This window comes from Amblyraja radiata, chromosome 19 (genome assembly GCF_010909765.2).
Source record: "Amblyraja radiata isolate CabotCenter1 chromosome 19, sAmbRad1.1.pri, whole genome shotgun sequence".
In the NCBI taxonomy this organism is placed as follows: domain Eukaryota; kingdom Metazoa; phylum Chordata; class Chondrichthyes; order Rajiformes; family Rajidae; genus Amblyraja; species Amblyraja radiata.
In genome coordinates this window covers 20,646,963-20,669,706 of record NC_045974.1, presented here as the reverse complement: position 1 = coordinate 20,669,706, position 22,744 = coordinate 20,646,963, and the positions used below count along the sequence as shown (strand labels likewise).

General features: G+C 46.5%; 1 protein-coding gene across 15 annotated transcripts in view; it reads right to left on the bottom strand.

The window, feature by feature from the left end:
* Positions 1 to 22,744, bottom strand: part of mybpc1 (myosin binding protein C1) — a 94,474-nt gene that overhangs the window by 69,060 nt on the left and 2,670 nt on the right. For 11 of the 15 annotated variants that reach the window (XM_033037911.1, XM_033037914.1, XM_033037912.1 and 8 more), the window contains exons 2-3: positions 10,656 to 10,922; positions 2,447 to 2,554 (exon numbers count right to left, since the gene is read on the bottom strand). In XM_033037911.1, coding sequence (XP_032893802.1) covers positions 2,447 to 2,554; positions 10,656 to 10,922 — 375 coding nt within the window. The remainder of the gene's footprint in view (positions 1 to 2,446; positions 2,555 to 10,655; positions 10,923 to 22,744) is intronic. The other 4 variants (XM_033037919.1, XM_033037924.1, XM_033037922.1 and 1 more) reach the window with 2 other exon arrangements.

Here is a 22,744-nt window from a genome sequence, read left to right as displayed (position 1 = left end):
CATGGTACGCTGTGGGGTTTGCAATAATAAAATAAGAAATAAGAAGTTGCAATAACTAAAACATCTTAGAATGTAAAATGGAAGACGAGACTTTCCCCTGAAAGTCATTGCCAGGATGTGGCAGCATTTAAAGCCCCCCCTGAACGTTTGAACAAGAAACACAAGGAACTGCAGACGCTGGAATCTTGAGCAAAATACAAAGTGCTGGAGGAACTCAATGGGGCAGGCAGCATCTGCGGAGGGAATGGACAGGCGTCGTTTCGGGTTGGAACCCGTCTTCAGAATCTTACGACATTTCGGGTCTGACTGTGAAGAAGGGTCCTAACCCGAAAGATGGTCCGTTTAGTAGAAAAGCTTACTTCCTCACAAAGAGCAGAAGATAGGTGATGTAGGAAGCAGCAACGTTTCATGTTGAAGACCTCTCGTCAGAACTGAGATGCTTCATTCTCCTGGAACTTTCTCTACTTCTCTGTCTTCCCTGGTACTAATTTAACCCCAGATTTACTCAATACATCCTGGCTCTAATGGATCGCAGGAGGGAGGGGGACGGCGTTTGTTATTTCCGATTGTCTGCTGTAACAGAGTAAGGTGGGTAAATATTAACTAGTTTAACCCAAGTTTGGGAGGGAAGAAAAACGGTGTTGATGGGTGATGGAGAGGGGTGGTTAAACCAGAGGGAATTCGCAGGCTGAGGAGCCGCTGAGCTCCCGGTCCTACAAGCAGTGCACCAGGGACATGCCCGGTACTCACGACGCATTCTTGCTGCTTGCTCTCTCCGCTCCCGCAACAGGAAGCATGCCACGTGATGCCAGCTCATTCGGTAACTTGGGTAGCATCGGGTCCGCTATAACCAAAATCCACTATATAGAAGTACATTATTGTGAGGGTTTACTGTATCTTCATACAGAGATTTATTCGGCAGGTTTCACGAGCAATGGGGGAGCAAATGTTGAGATGCTCTTATTTTTTGCAGAGGGGTTGGAATGTGAAAGGAAGTCTTGCTGAGATTGTTCAGGAATTCGGTGTGACCTATATCAATGACTTGGATGAGAACGTACAAGGCATGACTAGCAAATTTGCAGATGACACTAAAATGGGTGGTGTTGTAGATAGTGAAGATGTTTGTCAAAAGTTGCAGCAGGTTCTTGATCGGTTGGGCAGGTGGGCTGAGGAATGGGTGATGGAGTTTAATAGGTGTTGCATTTTAGGAATTCTAACAAGCGAAAGGAAGTCATGTTAAGGTAGTTCCGAACTTTGCTGAGATCCTACCCCGTGCATCCACACACCTTTGGTCAAGGACAGGCTTGGAGAAGATACAAAAACAAAAATGAGTCCTTCAGGTGGATTGTGCGGTGAAAGAGCTGTCTTTGGACCTTGGCCTTTGGAGTTTGAGCAACAGAGTTGATCTCACAGAGGTCCCTGATGGATTCAATAGGGTCGATGCCGAGGCTTCCTTGTCATTGACTGGACAGTTATATATATGGAGAGAATATGGAGAATATGAATATGTTTAGAAACGTATAAAATTCTTATGGGATTGGACAGGCTAAATGCTGGAAAAATGATCCCAATGTTGGGGGAGTCCAGAACACAGTTTAAGAATAAGGGGTAGGCCATTTAGGACTGAGATGAGGAAAAACTTTTCCGCCCAGTTGTGAATCTGTGGAATTCTCTGCCACAGAAGGCAGTGGAGGCCAATTCACAGGATGTTTTCAAGAGAGAGTTACATTTAGCTCTTAAGGCTAATGGAATCATGGGGAAAAAGCGGGAACGGGGTACTGATTTTGAATGATCAGCCATGATCATATTGAATGGCGGTGCTGGTTCGAAGGCCCAAATGGCCTACTCCTGCACCTATTTTCTATGTTTCTATGTTTCTAGTTGCAGGTAAGGGAGGGTCAATCATTTAGGGCTGAGAGAAGGATAATGTTTAACCTCCGATAAATGCGACCCTTTGGAATTGACCACTGACGGACATGGATACCCAGTTATTTAAGGCCAAGACCATTGGGTTTTTGGACGGGGGAATTCAAGAGATATTGATTGATTAAAAGATACAGCACACTGAGTCCATGCCGAGCATCGATCACCCGTCCACACTAGTTCTATGTTATCCCACTTTCTTATCCATTCCCTACACCCTAGTAGCAATTTACAGAGGGTCAATTAACCTACAAACCCAGCAAGTCTTTGGGATGTGGGAGGAAACTGGAGGCCGGAGAAAACCTGTGCGCTCACAGGGAGAGCGTGCAAACTTCACATAGACAGCACCCGAGATCAGGATCCAACCCGGGTCTCTGGCGCTGTGAGGCAGTGGCTCTACCAGCGTGGGGGAAAGGGAATGGAGTACAAAGCCAGGCTGCTTGCCACCGACCGATGCTGCTCAGTTCGTTGGGTTCCTCCAGTAGTTTGTTTTTAGATTGAGTTAGATTATTGTCTCACTCACCTGCTGGAGCTGCTGGAGCTGCCGGAGCTGCTGGAGTTGCCGGGGCTGCTGGGGCTGCTGGGGCTGCTGGTGTGGGGGCAGCGGGCACTTCAGGACTCCCTTTTCCATCTGCAAAGAGGATCAGAACGGGTGATTAGTATGGGTGTCAGAGGTTTACGGGGAGAAGGCAGGAGAATGGGTTTAGGTGGGAGAGATAGATCAGCCATGATTGAATGGTGGAATAGACTTGTGGCTTAATTCTACTCCTATCTTTTATAGGGAAACAATTGGGGAAAAATGTTCCCAATGTTGGGCGATCCAGAACCAGTGGTCACAGTCTTAGAATAAAGGGGAGGCCATTTAAGACTGAGGTGAGAAAAAACTTTTTCACCCAGAGAGTTGTGAATGTGTGGAATTCTCTGCCACAGAGGGCAGTGGGGACAAAATCACTGGATGGATTTAAGAGAGAGTTAGATAGAGCTCTAGGGGCTGGCGGAATCAAGGGATATGGGGAGAAGGCAGGCACGGGTTATTGATTGGGGATGATCAGCCATTATCACAATGAATGGCGGTGCTGGCTCGAAGGGCTGAATGGCCTCCTCCTGCACCTATTTTCTATGTTTCTATGGCTCCTCCAGGAACATTCAAAATTCACTTCCCAGAGGCCAGGTCAAGCCAAAGAACTGTAGATGCTGGTTAATACACAAAAGGACACCAAATGCTGGAGTAAATCAGTGGGTCAAGGTAGGTTTGTGACTCGAAATATCGCCTATCCATGTTCGTCAGAAACATAGAAACATAGAAAGTAGGTGCAGGAGTAGGCCATTCGGCCCTTCGAGACTGCACCGCCATTCAATATGATCATGGCTGATCATCCAACTCAGTATCCCATCCCTGCCTTCTCTCCATACCCTCTGATCCCTTTAGCCACAAGGGCCACATCTAACCCTCTTAAATATAGCCAATGAACTGGCCTCAACTACCTTCTGTGGCAGAAAATTCCACAGATTCACCACTCTCTGTGTAAAAAATGATTTTCTCATCTTGGTCCTAAAATACTTCCCTCTTATCCTTAAACTGTGACCCCTAGTTCTGGACTTCCCCAACATCGGGAATAATCTTCCTGCATCTAGCCTGTCCAACCCCTTAAGAATTTTGTAAGTTTCTATAAAATCCCCCCTCAATCGTCTTGCTGCTTGACCTGCTGAGTTACTCCAGCACTTTGTGTCTCTTTCAGAAACTGGGACCTTTCAGGGTCACATTGGGTCCTATCGGACATTAAATCACCCAAGTCTATAATTATCATGGCACATTCTTATGAAATCGCCCTGCTGTTCCTCTTCAAATGGAGATGCCTGCTTGCAAGCTCATTCCTATCTATAAACCGCACTGGTAAAGATTAAATCCTACAAGCTCTCTGACTGATCCCAGTGGGGTCCAGTTCTGCCATTAGTCAAGACCAGTGGATTGGCTGTTGAAGTATTTAGTGGCCTGTTGGGTTTGACGTGGTCTAATAGCTGTTGACAAGATTAATGGGAAAGAGGAGCGCGATGCCGTCGCATCTTTGCCTTCTCCGCTGAAGGCCCGTCAAACTCAAACAAGCAGCGTCCAATAATAGAAAAGCATCACCAGAACTTCGAGCCTGATATTGAATCATTGCGGATTGAATTTCCAGAGAGTTGGGAACCTTAAACCAGGGATCAACATTAATGAGACGCAAGCTTTATCCACAAGCCCAGCAGAGCCCGGAAAGTCAGGGCTTCAGGGCTCACCTTCCCACCATTCTTATTTTCAAAAGAGCAAAGGTTATTCCCAGGAGCAGTTTCTGCCCTTCTCCCTCTCCCACGGGAATGGGATGTGCTCCTTGTTGGGAAAAAGTGGCGCTCTTTCTCATAAGGACAGGCTAGATGCAGGAAGATTGTTCCCGATGTTGGGGAAGTCCAGAACAAGGGGTCACAGTTTAAGGATAAGGGGGAAATCTTTTAGGACCGAGATGAGAAAAACATTTTTCACACAGAGAGTGGTGAATCTCTGGAATTCTCTGCCACAGAAGGTAGTTGAGGCCAGTTCATTGGCTAAATTTAAGAGGAAGTTAGATGTGGCCCTTGCGGCTAAAGGGATCAGGGGGTATGGAGAGAAGGCAGGTACAGGATACTGAGTTGGATGATCAGCCATGATCATATTGAATGGCGGTGCAGGCTCGAAGGGCCTAATGGCCTACTCCTGCACCTATTTTCTATGTTTCTATGTTTCTATAATGGGACATTGCAATTGCCCCCGAGCGCCGTTCTCCCTGTTACATTCAGATTAAAGGGACGAAGGTGTAAGGGCAAGAACCATGGCCCCCAAGAGGTGGAGGCACTTTACCATCTGAGATATCCAGGGTGTAATTGGACCATGTCTCGTAGGAGCGGTGGAATTGGCGAGTAGATGTGTGCTAGAATGATGGGTTCGGGAACAGCTATCCTGGGAGTGAAGGGATTTTTGAACCAATGTTCTTGGAGTGATGGGATCGGGGAACAGATGTGAGCTTGAGTGTAGAAACAATGAGCTGCAGATGCTGGTCTACAAAAGAAGATACAAACTGCTGGAGTAACTCAGCGGGTCAAGCTGCATCAGTGGAGAACATGGATAGGTTAGCGTTTTAAATCAGAACCCATCTTCAGGCTGTTTCCAGTCAGGACCCTTCTACAGACTGCAGTACTCCAGTTCTCTGATTTCATGTTCACCAGAGATGTTGACTAACCCACTGAGTTACTCCAGCACTGTGTGTCTTCTTTTGTAAACCAACATCTGTAGTTCCTTGTATATACATTTCACTGATCCGTTGTGAAAACTCTTTAAGGTAAACTTACTTTGAAGAAATTCTCCTCCTTTCTCCATTCTGAAGAAGTTTCCTAACCTGAAACGTCACCTATCCATGTTATTTACTTTGGACTTTACTTTAGACATGGGCCCTTGGGCCCTTTGGCCCGCTGGGTCTGCACCGACCAGCGATCCACCCCGTAGACTAACAGCATCCTACACACTAAGGACAATTTTACAACTTTACCGAAGCCAATTAACCTACCAACCACATGTCTTTGGAGTGTGGGAGGAAACTGGAGTATACCCACACAGTAACAGGGAGAACTTACTAACTCTGTACAGACAGCACTGGTAGTCAGGATCGAACCTGGGTCTCTGGTGCTGTGAGGTAGCACCTCCATCACTGAGCCGTCATGCCAGCCCGAGTTCTCCAAAGCGCTGCTCGACCCGCTGAGTTACTTTGTGATCTGGGAGTGATGGGATTTGGAGCGGATGTTCTGGAAGTGATGGGATTAAGAGGAGATGCATTCCAGAGTTAGGGACCACTGGGAATGAGAGGAGGGAGAAAAGGCGAGGCCCGGTCTTTATCGGGAAGGTGACCAGTGGTAGGTTTAGGCTGTCGCGAGCCGCCGGTGGAGTTGACAGAGCAATCCCCTCTCTGACTGTGGACTCAGGAGATCAAGGATTTAAAATGGTTTGCCAAAGTGTTTACAAGGGAGGTGAAGAGAAAATTTACACTCAGAGGCTTATTGAGATTTGAAACTGATCCCAGGAATAACTTTTGCAGTTCATAATTACAGGAGCAGATTTAGGACATTCAGCCCATCAAGTCTACTTCGCAATTCAATCATGGCCGAGCATGTCTGTGGTGGGTAAGGAGCTCACAGGATTACGGACCAAACCAGGGGTTACACAATTAATCACAACTGGACCTTCAGAAAGCTAGTACAGAGATAATGGGTGGAACAGACTCTTATATGCTGCGGCTTCTATATTTAATTTATTGGCATGGGAAGTCGTTAAGAAAAACAGCGCAGACATAATTAAGGTGAGTCTAAATATATACATGAAGAAGAGAAGCATAGATTGAAGACACATTCCTGACGGACTGGATTCCGTTCGGGAATAGGAATAGGAATAGGAATATCTGAGCGAGTATTTCAATTTCACCTGATTTATGGTCCCTGACCTCTGCCCTGGTAATCATCCAGTTATCCAGGACAGGTTTCCGTCAAGGAGCGTGGAATTCATTGACACTCGACCCCAGCGCTGAATATCACAGCTGATTGTCACCGTGAGGTATTTGAGAAGAAATGGAGAGGAATTGTGTCCAGTCGGCATGGCTCGATATAGATCACTGGTCGGCTCGCTCACTCTGAGCAGCATTCTCTTTCCTTTGCCGTAACCTGTACTGTACATCGGTCAAAGGCGACTCACTGGAGCGGCACGGTGGCGCAGCGGTCGAGTTGCTGCCTCACAGCGCTCAACGCCGGGTGCTGTCTGTGCAGAGCTTGCTCGTTCTCCCTGTGACCACGTGGGTTTTCTCCGGGTGCTCTGGTTTCCTCCCACACTCCAAAGATGTACAGGTTTGTAGGTTAATTGGCTTTTGTAAATTGCCCCTGGTGTGCAGCATAGAACTAGTGCGTGGGTGATTGTTGGTCAGCATGGACTTGATGGGCCGAAAGGCCTGTTTCTACATTGTATCTCTAAAACTAAAACCAAGGGCATTAGCTAACAAATCTTATCACATTTAAGGTCAGGCTTGGTCAAAGAAATGGGTTCTGAAATAACGAGCATAGTTGAAAAACAAGGAGCCACCCAAGGAAGATTTTAGACTTTAGAGATACAGCGCGGGTACAGGCCCTTTGGGCCACCGAGTCCGCGTTGACCAGCGATCACCCATACACTAGTTCTCTACTATACACTAGGGACAATTTACAGAAGGCAATTAACCCACAAACCTGTACGCCTTTGGAGTGTGGGAGGAGACCGGCGCACCTGGAGAAAACCCACGCGGCCACAGGGAGAACATACAAAATCCATACAGATGTAGCAAAAATGTTCATCTTTGAAATGCTCTACCTCGTGGAGCGAGGGAGACCGAATGTGCATGGAATAAATGGTTTGACTTCTGATAGGCGACTTCTAAGAGGGTGAAAGATTACTGGGAGCAGATGGGAAAGGGGGAAGTTACAATCTGATCAGTCCTGACCCTTCTGAATGGGGGCATGGGCCTGAGTGGTTTAAGGATGTCATTAGGTTAGAAAGGGTGCAGAAGAGATCCACCAGGATGTTACCTGGGCTTGTGGGCTTGAGTTATAGGGAAATGTTGGGTAGGCTGGGATCTTTTTGTTTGGAGTGTAGGAGGCTGAGGGGTGATCTCAGAGGGTGGTGGGTATATGGATCAAGTTGCCAGAGGGGGTACTTAAGGCAGGTTCTATATCAACATTTAAAAAGCACATGGGCAGGCACATGGATAGGAAGGATTTAGAGGGATATGGGGCAAACACAGGCAAATGGGACTAGCATAGATGAGGCATCTTGGTTGGCATGGATGGTCCGTTTCCATGCTGGATGACTATGACTCTCTGACTCGATGACCTTATTGAGGTGTACAATATCACGAGTAGCATGGATAAAGTGAACACTCACAGTCTTTCTTCCAGGGTAGAGGATTCTAAAACTAGAGAGCATATGGTAAAGGTGAGAGGGGAGATATTTAAGAGGGACCTCAGGACTAACTTTTCACACAGAGGGAGGTCAGTATTAGTTTAGTTTAGTTTAGAGACACAGCGCGGAAACAGGCCCTTCGGCCCACCGGGTCCGCGCCGACCAGCGATCCCCGCACATTAACATTATCCTACACCCACTAGAGTGTGCTTTTACATTTACCAAGCCAATTAACCTACAAACCTGTATGTCTTTGGAGTGTGGGAGGAAACCGAGGATCTCGGTAGAAATCCCACGCAGATCACGGGGAGAACGTACAAACTCCGTACAGACTGCACCCGTAGTCAGGATCGAACCTGGGTCTCTGGCGCTACATTCGCTGTAAGGCAGCAACTCTACCGCTGCGCCACCGTGAATGGAATCAGCTTCCAGAGGAAGCTATAGAAGCGAATACTATTCCGACTTTGAAAAGACATTTGGACAGATATATTGATAGGAAGAGTTTAGTTGGATATGGGCCAAATGCAGGAAAACAGGACTAGCGCAATGGACTAGGTAGGCCAAAGGGCCTGTTTTGGTGCCGTACAGCTCTATGGCTGGGTATTCTATTCCTGCTCTTAATTCGTATGTTCGTATCTATGTAAGAGGGATGGAGAGGATTAGGGAGGGAATTTCGTGGCTCGGACAGCTGGCGGTACAGCTGCCAATAACAGAGTGATTATATTTTGGGGGATATTCAAGAGGCCAGAATGGGAGAGCGCTTTGTCACTGGTTTCAACAACACCAGGGGACTGTAAGAAATCTTTCACACAAAGTGTGGTGGGTGTATGGAACAAACTACTGGAGGAGGTAGTTGAGGCAGGTAGTATTGCAATGTTCAAGAAACATTTGGACAGTAGATGGATAGGATATATTTAGGAGGATATGGACCAAATGCAAGATTGTACAACTAATGCAGATGGGACATATCGGCCGGTGTGGGTAGGTTGGGGCAAAGAGCTCATATCCACGTTGTATTACTCTATGACTCTCTATGACTCAGTGACCCTGTAGCATCAGTGGAGTGGAGAGGCTCACCCAGGCAACTCTGACAACAGTGGCACAGTGGCGCAGCAGTAAAGTTGCTGCCTCACAGCGCCAGAGTCACCGGTCCGATCCTGACTACGGGTGCTGTCTGTACGGAGTTTGCACGTTCTCCGTGACCATGTGGGTTTCGACTGGGTGCTCCGGTTTCTTCCCACATCCCAAAGACATGCAGGTTCATACAGTAGGTGAATTGGCTTCTGTAAATTGTAAAATGTTCCCTAGTGTGTAGGATAGTGTACATGGTGATCGCTGGTTGGTGTGGGACTCGGTGGGTCGAAGGGCCTGTTTCTGTGCTGTATCTCTAAAGTCTAACCACAGCACTTTCCAAACCCATCAACTCTCCCACCAAAAAGGACAAGGGCAGGCGGGACAGAGAGCCAATGCCCCTTTGCAGATTCCCTTCCAGATCATCTGTCTTTCTAAGTTGGTGATGTATTGATGTCACCCCAACGAGGCTGTGTCTGAACCCCGAATGCTGGAGTAACTCAGCGGGTCAGGCAGCATCTCTGGAGAAAAAGGATAGGTGACATTTTGGGTCGGAACCCTTCTTCAGACTCCGGACCTACCAGAAAGGTCCCGACCCAAAACGTCACCAATCTATGTTCTCCAGAGATACAGCCTGAGTTACTCCATAACGGCATAAAACCAGCATCTACTGTTCCTTGTTTCTACTTATTCACAAGTGAAGTATCCAGACAACCCACGGGCACTCTGCATGAATCGCAGCTCCCTGTACTATTCAATGTCCCATAACAAAGGGGTCACAGTTTAAGGATAAGGGGGAAATCTTTTAGGACCGAGATGAGAAAAACATTTTTCACACAGAGAGTGGTGAATCTTGGAATTCCCTGCCACAGAATGTAGTTGAGGCCAGTTCATTGGCTATATTTAAGAGGGAGTTAGATGTGGCCCTTGTGGCTAAAGGGATCAGGGGGTATGAAGAGAAGGCAGGTATAGGATACTGAGTTGGATGATCAGCCATGATCATATTGAATGGCGGTGCAGGCTCGAAGGGCCTAATGGCCTACTCCTGCACCTAGTTTCTATGTTTCTAACATCGTTTCCTTTGTACCAACAGGAATCTCATACAAGATTGACAGTGATCAGACCATGATTGAGAATCAAAAAACTGCTGGAAATATTCAGCAGGTCAGACAGCGTCAGTGGAGAGAGAAACAGGGTCAACATAAATAGTAGAGACTGCAGACACTGGAATCCTGTGCAAAACACAAAGTGCTGGAGGGACTCCGTCAGCCAGGCAGCATGTGGAGGGAATGGACAGACGACGATTTAGGTCGGGACCCTTCTTCAGTTTGATCACAGAGTCCATGCTTCAGATTGAAGATCTTATATCAAAATGGGAAAAGTCAGAAAAACAATTTGAACAATTTTGACATTTGAACAAAGGGAATTAATGACATTAATTGCTTGTTCCAAAGATAGACATGGCGTTCTGGAGTAACTCAGCGGGTCAGGCAGCATCTCAGGGTCAGGAGATAAAGGATGGGTGACGATCCAGATCAGGGCCCAATTCAGACCGACCCAAAGCATCACCTATATTTATTCTCCAGAGATGCTGCCTGATCTTCCAGTACTTTGTGTCTACCTTTGGTGTAAACCAGCATCTGCGGTTCTTTGTTTCCACAATAGCTCGTTCCAATCCTACCTTCCTCTTTGATCTTGAGTTCAAATTTGACTTTGGAGGTTCCGCTGATGACGGCGTACCCCACCTCATCATCCTTCGTCACGTTGTTCACTACCAGCTTGTGTTGCACTCCCTCCGATGTGATCCTGTGCTTGTCGCTGGCTTGGATATCTTTGCCGTCTTTTTGCCATTTGACTTTAGCATCTGCCTTGCCGACTTCAGCCACAAACTCCGCCAGGCTCCCGGCGGTCACCTCGAGGGCCTTTGGTTTCTTGGTAAATGCGGACACTGTGGGAGAGAAACCATCATCACGGCCACATCACATCCAACTGGGGAGCCCGCCATCTCCTGGCTTGGTTTACAGGATGTAGGGAAGGATCTTCCCAGATTTCACCCCCCACCCCTCCTTGTGAATTTATGGAATTCCCTGCCACAGAGGGCAGTGGAGGCCAAATCACTGGATGGATTTAAGAGAGAGTTAGATGGAGCTCTAGGGGCTAGTGGAGTCAAGGGATATGGGGAGAAGTCAGGCACGGGTTATTGATTGGGGACGATCAGCCATGATCACAATGAATGGCGGTGCTGACTCGACGGGCCGAATGGCCTCCTCCTGCACCTATTTTCTATGTTTCTATGTTTCTACGTCCCATGTCCAACATCTTCCCCTGGTAGGTCCTGACCTCCCATCCATTTCACTGGAGGCCCTTGGACTATCTTTAATTGGACTTTACTGGACTTCATCTTGTACTAAATGTATCCCCTTTATTCTGTATCTGTACACTGTGGACGGCTTGATTGTAATCACGTATAGTCTTTCTGCTGACGGGATAAGAATATTAATAATAATAATAATAATAATAATAATAATAATAATAATAATAATAATAATAATAATAATAATAATAATAATAATAATAATAATAATAATAATAATAATAATAATAAGAAGAAATACTTTATTGATCCCCTCAGGGAAATTCAGGTCCAGAAGCCAACAACCAACAAACCCACACATTCAGAACGAAAATACATGAAATACAATATGGATAGCACGCAACAAAAAAGCTTTTCACTGTACCTCGGTACACGTGACAATTAAGTAAACTAACTAGCTAATTGTTGTTGTGTCACCAGCCCGGGGAGTACATTGGTTCTGGATGTGGTGGAAATGAGTAAACAATCAAATGCTTACAGTTCAGGATTCATGGAGTCACAGAGCAAGCCCTTCACTGGATTCTAGCTCTTCCTGAATCGCATGCTATTTAACCAACCAGACTAGCCTACCATGCAGGAACACACTGTGGGTGGCACAGTGGTGCAGCAGTAGAGCTGTTGCCTCACAGCGCCAGAGACCCGGGTTTGATCCTGACCACGGGTGCTGTCTGTGCGGAGTTTGTACGTTCCCCATGTGACCGCGTGGGTTTTCTCCAGGTGCTCCAGTTTCCTCCCACACTCCAAATATGTGCAGGTTTGTAGGTTAATTGGCTTCGGTAAAGATTGTAAATTGTCCCAAGTCTGCAGGGTAGTGTTAGTGTGGGGTGATCGCTAGTGGGCGTGGACTCTGTCACAGGGAGAACGGACAACACCATACAGATGTTGGAAACATTTTAATCTTTGAAACTCTTTAACTCGAGGAGCAAGGGAGGCCGAGTCTGCGGCTGTGTTGCTCTGAATTTTTCTAGCGTTTATTGTATGGAAATCCTGAGGGTTTAGCACCCTGTTCCACACAGTCCTTTTAAACGCGCCAGGGCAAGGTCCCCAGACAGCCCACTTAGTCAGCACCTGCTCAGAAGAAATGTCGGAACTCCAGTCTTCCTGTCTCACCCCCTTGCACCACATTCACACGACAGTGGTGAGGAGTTTCACTCTGTATAGATTTGATCTTGTCAAGATGGATTACACAGAACTTCAGAATCTCAAGCCCTGAAGTGTGCTGTGCGTTCAGGAGGTCCAGAAGACATGTTCAGGGAGAACTTTGAATGAATGCTTGCCAAAGTTCTCCTTCACTGGGAGCTGCCTAACTTCACAGTGTAAAAAACCCTTCAGCCCAACTCCTCCATGCCAACCAAGATGGCCATCTAGATGAATCCCTTTTGCCCACATTTAGCCCATATACTCTAAACCTTTCTTATCCATGTCCAATGTAAAATGTCCAAACATCTTTTTAAAAATTGTTATTATACCTGCCTCAAGTACTTCCTCTGACAGCTCATTCCATAGAAACATAGAAAAAATAGAAACATAGGTGCAGGAGGAGGCCATTCGGCCCTTCAAGCCAGCACCGCCATTCATTGTGATCATGGCTGATCGTCCCCTATCAATAACCCATAGAAACTACCCTCTGTGTGAAAAGGTTGCCCATCAGGTTCCTAATAAATCTTTCCCCTCTCACCTTAAACCTATGTCCTCCAGTTCTTGATTTCTCTGCTCTAGAAAATGAATCTGTGCATTCACCTTATCTATTCCATAGTACACCATTATAAGATCCCCCTTGTGTGCTCCAAGGAGTAAAGTCCGGCCTGTTCAACCTCTCCCTATAGTTCAGGCCCTCGAGTCCTGGCAACATCCTCGTAAATCTTCTATGCACTACTTCCAGCTTAATGGCATCCTTCCTATAGCAGGGTGTCCAAAACTGAACACAATACTCCAAGTGCAGCCACATCTTGTACAACTGTAACATAATGTCCCAGTTACTATACTCAATTCCCAACTGATGAAGGCCAATGCTTGGGTCTGTTGTGAATTCATTCTTAGTTGACCTTTTCCATCTTTGTTGCATCTTGGCACTGCAAGGCTGGGGGGAAGGAAGTCTGGTCTCTAGTCCCTTTACATCTAACTTTCTGTGTCAGAGACTGCAGGATAAATGAGGATTTAAGGTGGCAACTCAGTTCCAAGTGATACCCCTTTCTTCCAGCTGGTCCCTATTCATTTCCACCAAATTGAGACTGAACAATAGCACAGTGGAGCCGCCGGCATTGCGCTGGGCCAGGCCGACCCCGACTTCATCGATCCAGTGCCGCCAGGGCACCAGGCCAAATGTGAGGAAATAAGAATCTGCAGATCTCCTTGGACCAAGATCGGACTTTTCAGAGACTTGGAAGATGCAACATGGCGACTCTCTGCATGCTGTTCCAGAAGAGTATCTATTGTACTCGTGTACAGTATGACTGGATAGAATGCAGAACAAGATTCTCACTGTATCTCGGAAGACGTAGCCACAATGAACTAAACTAAACTAATACTGAATACCCCCAACGTGAACACAAGTATCCCACCACGATCACCATGCCACTTGACGGAGATTGCTCAACAAACCAACTGCAATGTAAGATAAGTAGACAAAAATGCTGGAGAAACTCAGTGATTAGAACACCATTAGACATATGAGCAGAAGTCGGCCATTCAGCCCATCGAGCCTACTCCACCATTCGATCATAGGTGATCAGGTTTTCCCTCTCAACCACATTCTTCTGCCTTCTCCCCATAATCTTTGATGCCCTTACTAATAAAGACATCATTCAAAAGGACTGAGCTGGCTGCAAAGGGGGTAGTGAATGGTGGCACAGAAACATAGAAACATAGAAAATAGGTGCAGGAGTAGGCCTTTCGGCCCTTCGAGCCTGCACCGCCATTCAATATGACCATGGCTGATCATCCAACTCAGTATCCTGTACCTGCCTTCTTTCCATACCCCCTAACCCCTTTAGCCACAAGGGCCACACCCAACTCTTAAATATAGCCAATGAACTGGCCTCAACTACCTTCTGTGGCAGAGAATTCCAGAGATTCACCACTCCCTGTGTGAAAAATGTTTTTCTCATCTCGGTCCTAAAAGATTTCCCCCTTATCCTTAAAATGCTTAGTTATCTCCGTCCCCGTAGACGAGGCGATCGGATTGCTTTCCCAGTTTGTGTCGCCGTGGCTTGCATGCGTGGACACAACTACCTAAACAGGTTGGGATTCACATTCATGCCTGTGGCTGTCAGGGAGGTAAATCTCCGTGGAATCTTTGACTGATCCTATCCACGGTCTAGCATTACAGCCTTGCATTATTTCAGCCTGACCCAACTGCATGCCACGTGTGACATTTTCCCGAGCCGATCGCAGAAGCGACGCCGAGTTCCACAGTGTGTTGCTCATCCCTGTCTGCATTTCTATATTTACCCCCCGACAACCTTCAGTGTGTTCCACCTCCAGTACTTTTCACGCAGTGCTTCCTGCAGACTTCTCTAAGGGGCAGTTTTCAGGGACAGTTTCTTCCCAACTGTTATCAGGCAAATGAACCATCCTATCACCAACTAGAGAGTGGTCATGAGCTACTTTCTACCTCATCAAAGACCATAGGACTATCTTTGATCAAACTTTACTGGACTTTATCTTGCACTAAACATTATTCACGTGATTCCATTTATCCTGTATCTGTACACTGTGGATGGCTCGATTGTAATCATGTATTGTCTTTCCGCTGACTAGTTAGCAGGCAACAAAAGATTTTCACAGTACCTGGGTACATGTGACAGTAAACTAAACTCAACTAATAGTCGGAAAGACATTGTCATGGTGGTTCTCACCCATTCCACTCAGACGTCAATTGTCCTTGGGTTGCGACTGCAATGGAACGACTTGTCTCACCGGAACTGTTCAACGCCTGAAGATACCAGCTCATAGGAGTGGTTAACGGTTGTATTATTGGACTGGCTTAGAGTCTTTAATTTGGACTCTAGAGACACAGCACAGAAACAGGCCATTGGGCCCACCGAGTCCATGCCGACCAGTGATCACCCCATACACTAACACAATCCCACTTACTAGGGACAATTTACAATTCTAACAAAGCCAATTAGCCTGCAAACCTGCACATCTTTGGGATGTGGGAGGAATGTGGAATACTTGCAGCAAATCCACACGGGGAAACATACAAACTCCGTGCAGACAGGATCGAACCCAGGTTTGTGGCACTGTGAGGCGGCAACTCTACCGCTGCACCACTGTGCCGCCCGTAAAGTCATACAGCATGGAAACAAGCCCTTTAGCGTAACTCATCCATGCCGACTAAAACACCCCATCTAAGCTAGTGCCACCTGTCTGCATTTGGCCCATATCCCTCTAAACCTTTCCTATCCATGTTCCTGTCCAAATGTCTTTCAAATATCATACTCGCTTCAACTACCTCCTCTGGCAGCTCATTCTATATACCCACCACCCTCTGTATGAAAAGGTTGCCCCTCAAGGTTCTATTAAAACGTTTTCCTCTCATCTTAAACCTCTGTCCTCTGGTTCCCATATCCCCTACCTTGGGTAAAAGACTCTGTGCATTCACCCTATCTATTCCTCTCATGATTTTATACACCTCCGTAAGATCACCCCTCAGCCCCTGCCCTCCAAGGAATAATGTCCTAGCCTGCCCAACCTTTCCCCATAGCTCAGGCATCCTCTTAAATCGTCTCTGCATTCTTTCCAGCTTAATGGCATATATCCCAAAGTTTATATAAATTATAAAGTTTAGATGATTATTAATAAGACTGGATAGACTCGGCTTGTACTCGCTAGAATTTAGAAGATTGAGGGGGGATCTTATAGAAAATTACAAAATTCTTAAGGGGTTGGACAGGCTAGATGCAGGAAGATTGTTCACGATGTTGGGGAAGTCCAGTACAAGGGGTCACAGTTTAAGGATAAAGGGGAAATCTTTTAGGACTGAGATGAGAAAAACATTTTTTACACAGAGAGTGGTGAATCTCTGGAATTCTCTGCCACATAATGTAGTTGAGATCAGTTCATTGGCTATATTTAAGAGGGTGTTAGATGTGGCCCTTGTGGCCCAAAGGGATCAGGGGGTATGGAGTGAAAGCAGGTACAGGATACTGAGTTGGATGATCAGCCATGATCATATTGAATGGCGGTGCAGGCTCGAAAGGCCGAATGGCCTACTCCTGCACCTATTTTCTATGTTTCTATGTTTCTATCCCAAGATATTTTACGTATGACATAGGAGGCCAAGGATGGGATAGCATTGAAGAGAGTACAGAGCATATTCACCAGATGTGGTGTAGATAGGAGGACATTAGTGATGGGGAGAGTTTGGAGAGGCTGGGCTTGTTCTCTCTAGAATGAAATAGAGAGAGAAATAGAAGCTTAGAGGGGATAGAGGGTCAGAATCGTATTCCCATGATAGGCAGAGGTTTAAGGTGAGAAGAAAGGAATTCTGAGGGCAAATATTGCTCTTGAACAGTCGACGGTTGAGATGTAGAACTCACTGCCAGAGGAGCTGATGGATTAAGATACAATTACTATGGTTAACAGACATTCAGACAGAGGTTTAAATAGACAGAAGTTTACTGACCTAATGTGGGCAAATGGGATTAGTGTGGAGGTGCACAAAGGTCAACATGGACATATTGGGCCGAAGGGCCTGGGTTTGTCCTGTACAATTCTATGACTCTATAAGACATTTTTTAATCAACTCTCCTCTAATACTTCTGGCAATCATTTTGAATCTCTGCTCCTTGGATTTGAATCCCCTGCTAAGGAAAATAATCCTCTGTATTTCTTGTTTATGATGCCCTCATTTCTTAAATTCTGCCTCATAAGTCACAGAGTTGTACAGCACAGAAACAGACCCTTTGGCCCACCTTGTTCATACTAAGCTGGTATACTGGGCTAATTCCAATTACTTGCATTTGCCCCTTGTCCATCTAAACTCTTCCTATATATACATTTGCCCAACTGTCTTTTAAAAGTTAAGATGGAATAGTACAGCACAATAACAGGCCCTTCGGCCCACAATGTCTGCATGGAACATCATGCCGAGACCAATTCTTAGCCCATAATCCATATCCCTCCATATGCATATCCATGTGCCTATCTAATATTATTTTAAATGCCACTATCATGTCTGCCTCCACCACCATCCCTGGCAGTGCATTCACCAGCTTCTGTGTAAAAAACGTCCCTGCACATCTCCTATTAACCTTGCCACTCTCACCTTAAAGCTATACCTGCCAGTATTTGATTTTCCCATTCTGCAAGAAAGGTTCTGACTGTCTACCCTATCTATACCTCTCATAATGTTGTGTACTTCTAGCAGGTTGTAAGTTCTGTCTCAGTCTGAAGAAGTGTCCTGATCCTTGACATATGATGAAAGAATGGGTCGACTGGGAATGTATTCACTGGAATTTAGAAGGATGAGAGGAGATCTTATAGAAACAAATGCAATTCTTAAAGGATTGGACAGACTAGATGCAGAAAAATGCTCCCGATGTTGGGGGAGTCCAGAACCAAGGGTCAGTTTAAGAATAAGCGTTAGGCAATTGAGGACTGAGATGAGGAAAGACTTTTCACCCAAAGAGTTGTGAATCTGTGAAATTCCCTGCCACAGAAGGCAGTGGAGGCCAATTCACTGGATATTTTCAAGAGGGAGTTAGATTTATCTCTTAGGCCTAAAGATTTTAGATGATCAGCGATGATCATATTGAATGGCCGTGCCGGCTCAAAGGGCCGAATGGCCTACACCTGCACCTATTTTTCGAATTTCTATCCAAGACGCCACCTCTCCATGTCCACCAGAGACGCTACTTGACCCACTGAGTTACTCCAGTACTTTGTTTATCACTTTAGAAATCCTTCAAGTTGGAAATATAATTGCACAAATAATTCAATAATACCAATAATAGCGCCACTTAAAGATGGACATTGTACATTTGTACATTTGTACAATGTGCTGTAACTGCTCACACTTCAATTATATTGGAGTCACAAGCATTAAACCAGCCAGACATCACTAGGAAGCCAGCAGAAACCTCCTCCATCCACAGAGTTAATGGAGAGATAGGGAACAGAAGGGCCTGGGGTGCAGGTACCTTGTTCTCCGAAAGTGACAACACAGGAAGGCATTTGGTACGTTGGCCTTTGTCAGTCAAAGTATTGAGTACAGAAATAGCGACGTCATGTTGCTATTGTACAGTTGTCGAGGCCACACGTAGAACTGTTTGGTTTAGTTTAGAGATACAGCACAGAAACAGGCCCTTTGGCCCACTGAGTCCACGCCAACCATAGATCACCTGTTCACTAGTTCTGTTAGACCGCTTTCGCATCCTACACACAAGGGGCAATTTACAGAAGCCAATTACCCTGCACATCTTTGGGACGTGGGAGGAAACTGGAGCACCCGTAGGAAACCCATGCAGTCACAGGGAGAACGTACAAACTCTGCACAGACAGCACCCATAGTCAGGATCGAACCCGAGTCTCCGGCGCTGTGAGGCAGCAGCTCTACCGCTGCACCATCGAGCTGACCTTAATAGCCAGCAGTGTTCAAGAAGGAACTGCAGATGCTGGAAAATCGAAGGTACACAAAAATGCTGGAGAAACTCAGCGGGTGCAGCAGCATCTATGGAGCGAAGGAAATTGGCAACGTTTTGGCCCGAAACGTTGCCTATTTCCTTTGCTCCATAGATGCTGCTGCACCCGCTGAGTTTCTCCAGCATTTTTGTGTATCTTAATAGCCAGCACCCTGCCAGAGGGAGTGGTTCAAAAAGACATTAAGGCAGGTACATAGTTGGGAAAGATTTAGAAGATATGGGTCAAAGGCAGGCAAATGGGACTAGCTTGTACAGACAGCTAGACTGGCATGGACGTGTTGGGCCGAAGGGCCTGTTTCAGTGTTGTATGACTCTGGGACTCACACTAACATGTCCCCAGTTGCCCACACATTGGATCCCAAGTTGATATCCAATCTGCAGTAAATAAATCTGAGATGTATTGGTCAGAAAAAAAGCCTCTGTAGCCTCCCTAATGCCGACATGTCTGCTCCAGCGAGCGTTTACTGTGCCCCAAACATGAAACCCCGAACCTCGCCACTGGGCCAGCCCCGCCACACATTATTGGCAGCCTCCCCCCGGCGAGAGTTACCCGAGAAACTCGAAGGAAGGTCACCTTCGACCAGGATCTGTTAATAGCTGAACATGAGATCAATGCTCCCAGCTGTTGTCTAACAGCGGGTTGTCCAGAGCTCCACTGACAGTTGGAGAATGGCCAAGATATCAGTGCACGGGGGAAGAAAGTGGCCGGTGAGACAGCACATCAACACCAAGATACAGCTCGGTTCAGTGTCCATCTCCGGCGTCAGTACTATTCATGGGAAAGGATAAAGAAAGAAAAATTCTTCTTCGTCGTTTCCTCCTCCTACCGCCTCTTGGCCTCATGTGTTTGTTTAGCTGACTCTGAGGGGTAACTTTTTCAACACAAAGGATGGCGGGTGTATGGAACGAGCTGCCGGAGGAGGTAGTTGAGGCCGGTGCTATCTCAGCATTTAAGAAGCAATTGGACAGGTACATGGATAGGACAGGTTTGGAGGGGAATGCAGGCAAGTAGGACTGGTGTAGATGGGACATATTGGTCGGTGTGGGCAATTGGGTCGAAGGGCCTGTTTCCCAGCTGTATGACTCTATGACTCAATTACCTTTTTCTCCTCCCACTCCATCCACGCTCCACCTCAAGCCAACAATCTCCAGCGGGGACTTACGTGGCGGCACGGTGGTGCAGTGGTAGCGTTGTTGCCTCACAGCACCAGAGACCCGGGTTCGATCCTGACTACGGGTGCTGTCTGTACGGAGTTTGTACTTACTCCCTGTGACCACGTGGGTTTTCTGCGGGTGCTCCGGTCTCCTCACACATTCCAAAGACGTGCCAGTTTGTAGGCTAATTGGTATTTCTAAAGTCTAAAGTCATTTCTGTGGCATCTTTCCAAACCCTGGAGTTCCCCAAGGGCCCGGCAGCCAATAAAACAGCTGCTTTTCAGCTGTGCTGATGTCTACAGCTGCTATTTTATACAAAGCAAGATCCAATAAACATCAACGAAAGAAATCACCAGACAGTTTTGTTTCAAGAAAAGGTAGTGATTCTACCTTGGGAACTTCTGGGATTGAATGAAGCTTCCAAAAATAGTCATATAGCACAGAAACAGGCCCGATGTCCCATTTCATTCATGCTGACCAACATGCCCCATCTACACTAGTCCCACCGACCCGCGTTTAATTCCTTACCCCTCTAAACCTTTCCTATCCATGTACCTGTCCAAGAGTCTTTTAAATGTTGTCATTAACCCTGCCCCTGCAACAAACAGGTTCAGGAATAGCTATTTCCCCACAGCCATCAGGCTATTAAACCTGGCTCGGACAAAACTCTGATTATTGGTGGCAAATCTGCTGTTTGCACTTTATCAGTTTATTTGTTTATATGTGTATGTATATATATATATATATATATATATATATATATATATATATATATATATATATTGTGATATATGGACACACTGATCTGTTTTGTCGTAAATGCCTACTATGTTCTGTGTGCTGAAGCAAAGCAAGAATTTCATTGTCCTATCCGAGACACATGACAATAAACTCACTTGAACTTGAACTCAACTACTTCCTGCCTCCTGGCAGCTTGTTCCATATACCCACCACTCATTGTGTGATAAAGCTGTCCCTCAGGTTTCTATCAAATCTTTCCCCATTTCACCTTAAGCCTGTGTCCTCTGGTTTTTGATTGCGTTACTCTGGTTAAAAGACTCTGTGCTTTCACCCTTCGGGTCTTCATCAGGGATAGTCAGCGTGAGGGGGGAAATCCTGCCTCACTAATCTGACTAAGTTTATTGAGGATGTAGTTAAGAAGATGAATGATGGCTGGGCAGCAGGCGTTGCCAACATACTTCCCTGAAAGCGGCAACACGGTCCCAGTGCGGGTAAATGGGATTGATTTAGATGGCCATAAAGGTTGGCATTGACATGGTAGGCTGAGGGCTGTGCTGTACAACTCTCTGAGTACAACCCTCTGATTCAATGAGGAGCGAGCCTGCTACGTTTGGTCTTCCCTGATATTTATAGACCATGTTCTGGCACAAACACTGTGCTCTCTTTGATATCCTCCCCAGTGCCTCAATAAACTTGCAACATGGAATCAAGTTCGCTCAAGGAATCCAAATGAATCCCAGGGAGATGGATCGCCATCATTGCTGGGACCAACTCCTGAAGATTTAGCCACTGAGACCTTCTTTCATCGTCCACTCCGACACAACGGCTTCAGCCCCATCCATGTAATGCAGCTCTTCCAACCTACCACATTGCAGCCTTTGAACTTTTTTTCTTAACTGCACTTTCTCTGTAACTGCAACACTATAACACTGTAAGACTGTATTCCGGACTCTGGTATATTTCTCTGCACTTAGATACAAAAGCTTAAAAACACAAACACCAGATTCAGGAACAGATTCTTCCCAGCAGTTATCATACTACTGAACGGTCCTCCCATAAGCTAGGGTGTAGTACCGATCTTCCAATCTACCTCATGGTGGACATAGCACTTTTAATTTTAAATTTGCACTTTCTATGTAACTCTCATGCTATAACACTGTAACACTGCATTCTGCACTCTTGTATTTTTCTCTTTGCACAGCCTTTACTTTACTGTTAGACTTTAGGGATACAGCGGGGAAACTGGTCCACCAAGTTCACGCCGAGCAGCAACCGCCCCGTACATCAATGCTATCCAACACACGAGTACCTGGAAAATAACCCACGCATTCACGGGGAGAACATACGAACTTCGTACAGACAGAGTCAGGATCGAACCCGGGTCTCTGGCGCTGCTGTGAGGCAGCAAGTCTACCACCGTGCCGGTCGCTACCTGCCGTACTTGTGTATGGCGTGGTTGTACTCATGTACAGTACCATTTGTACGCATTGTACATGTGACAATAATAAAACGTTTGGCGAGACGGCGAGTGTGTGTGTGTGTGTGTGTGTGGGGGGGGGGGGGGGGGGGGGGGGGGGGGTGGGGGTGGATAGAGCGTAGGGATATGGTGAGGCATGGGAGGGAGGGTGGGGATGTGTGTTGGTACAGTGCAGCCCTTGCAGGAGCGGAGGTGGGCATGGATGGGTCAGGGTAGGGATGAGGTGAAGCATGGGCGTTGATGGTGGGGATAGTGTGAGGCATGGCAGAGATGTGATGAGGCATGGGAGTTGAGGGTGGGGATGTGTGTCGGCAGTGTGCAGCCCTAATGGGAGCGGAGGGGAGCAGTGGAGGGTGTGGAAGGGTCCGGGAGGGGCT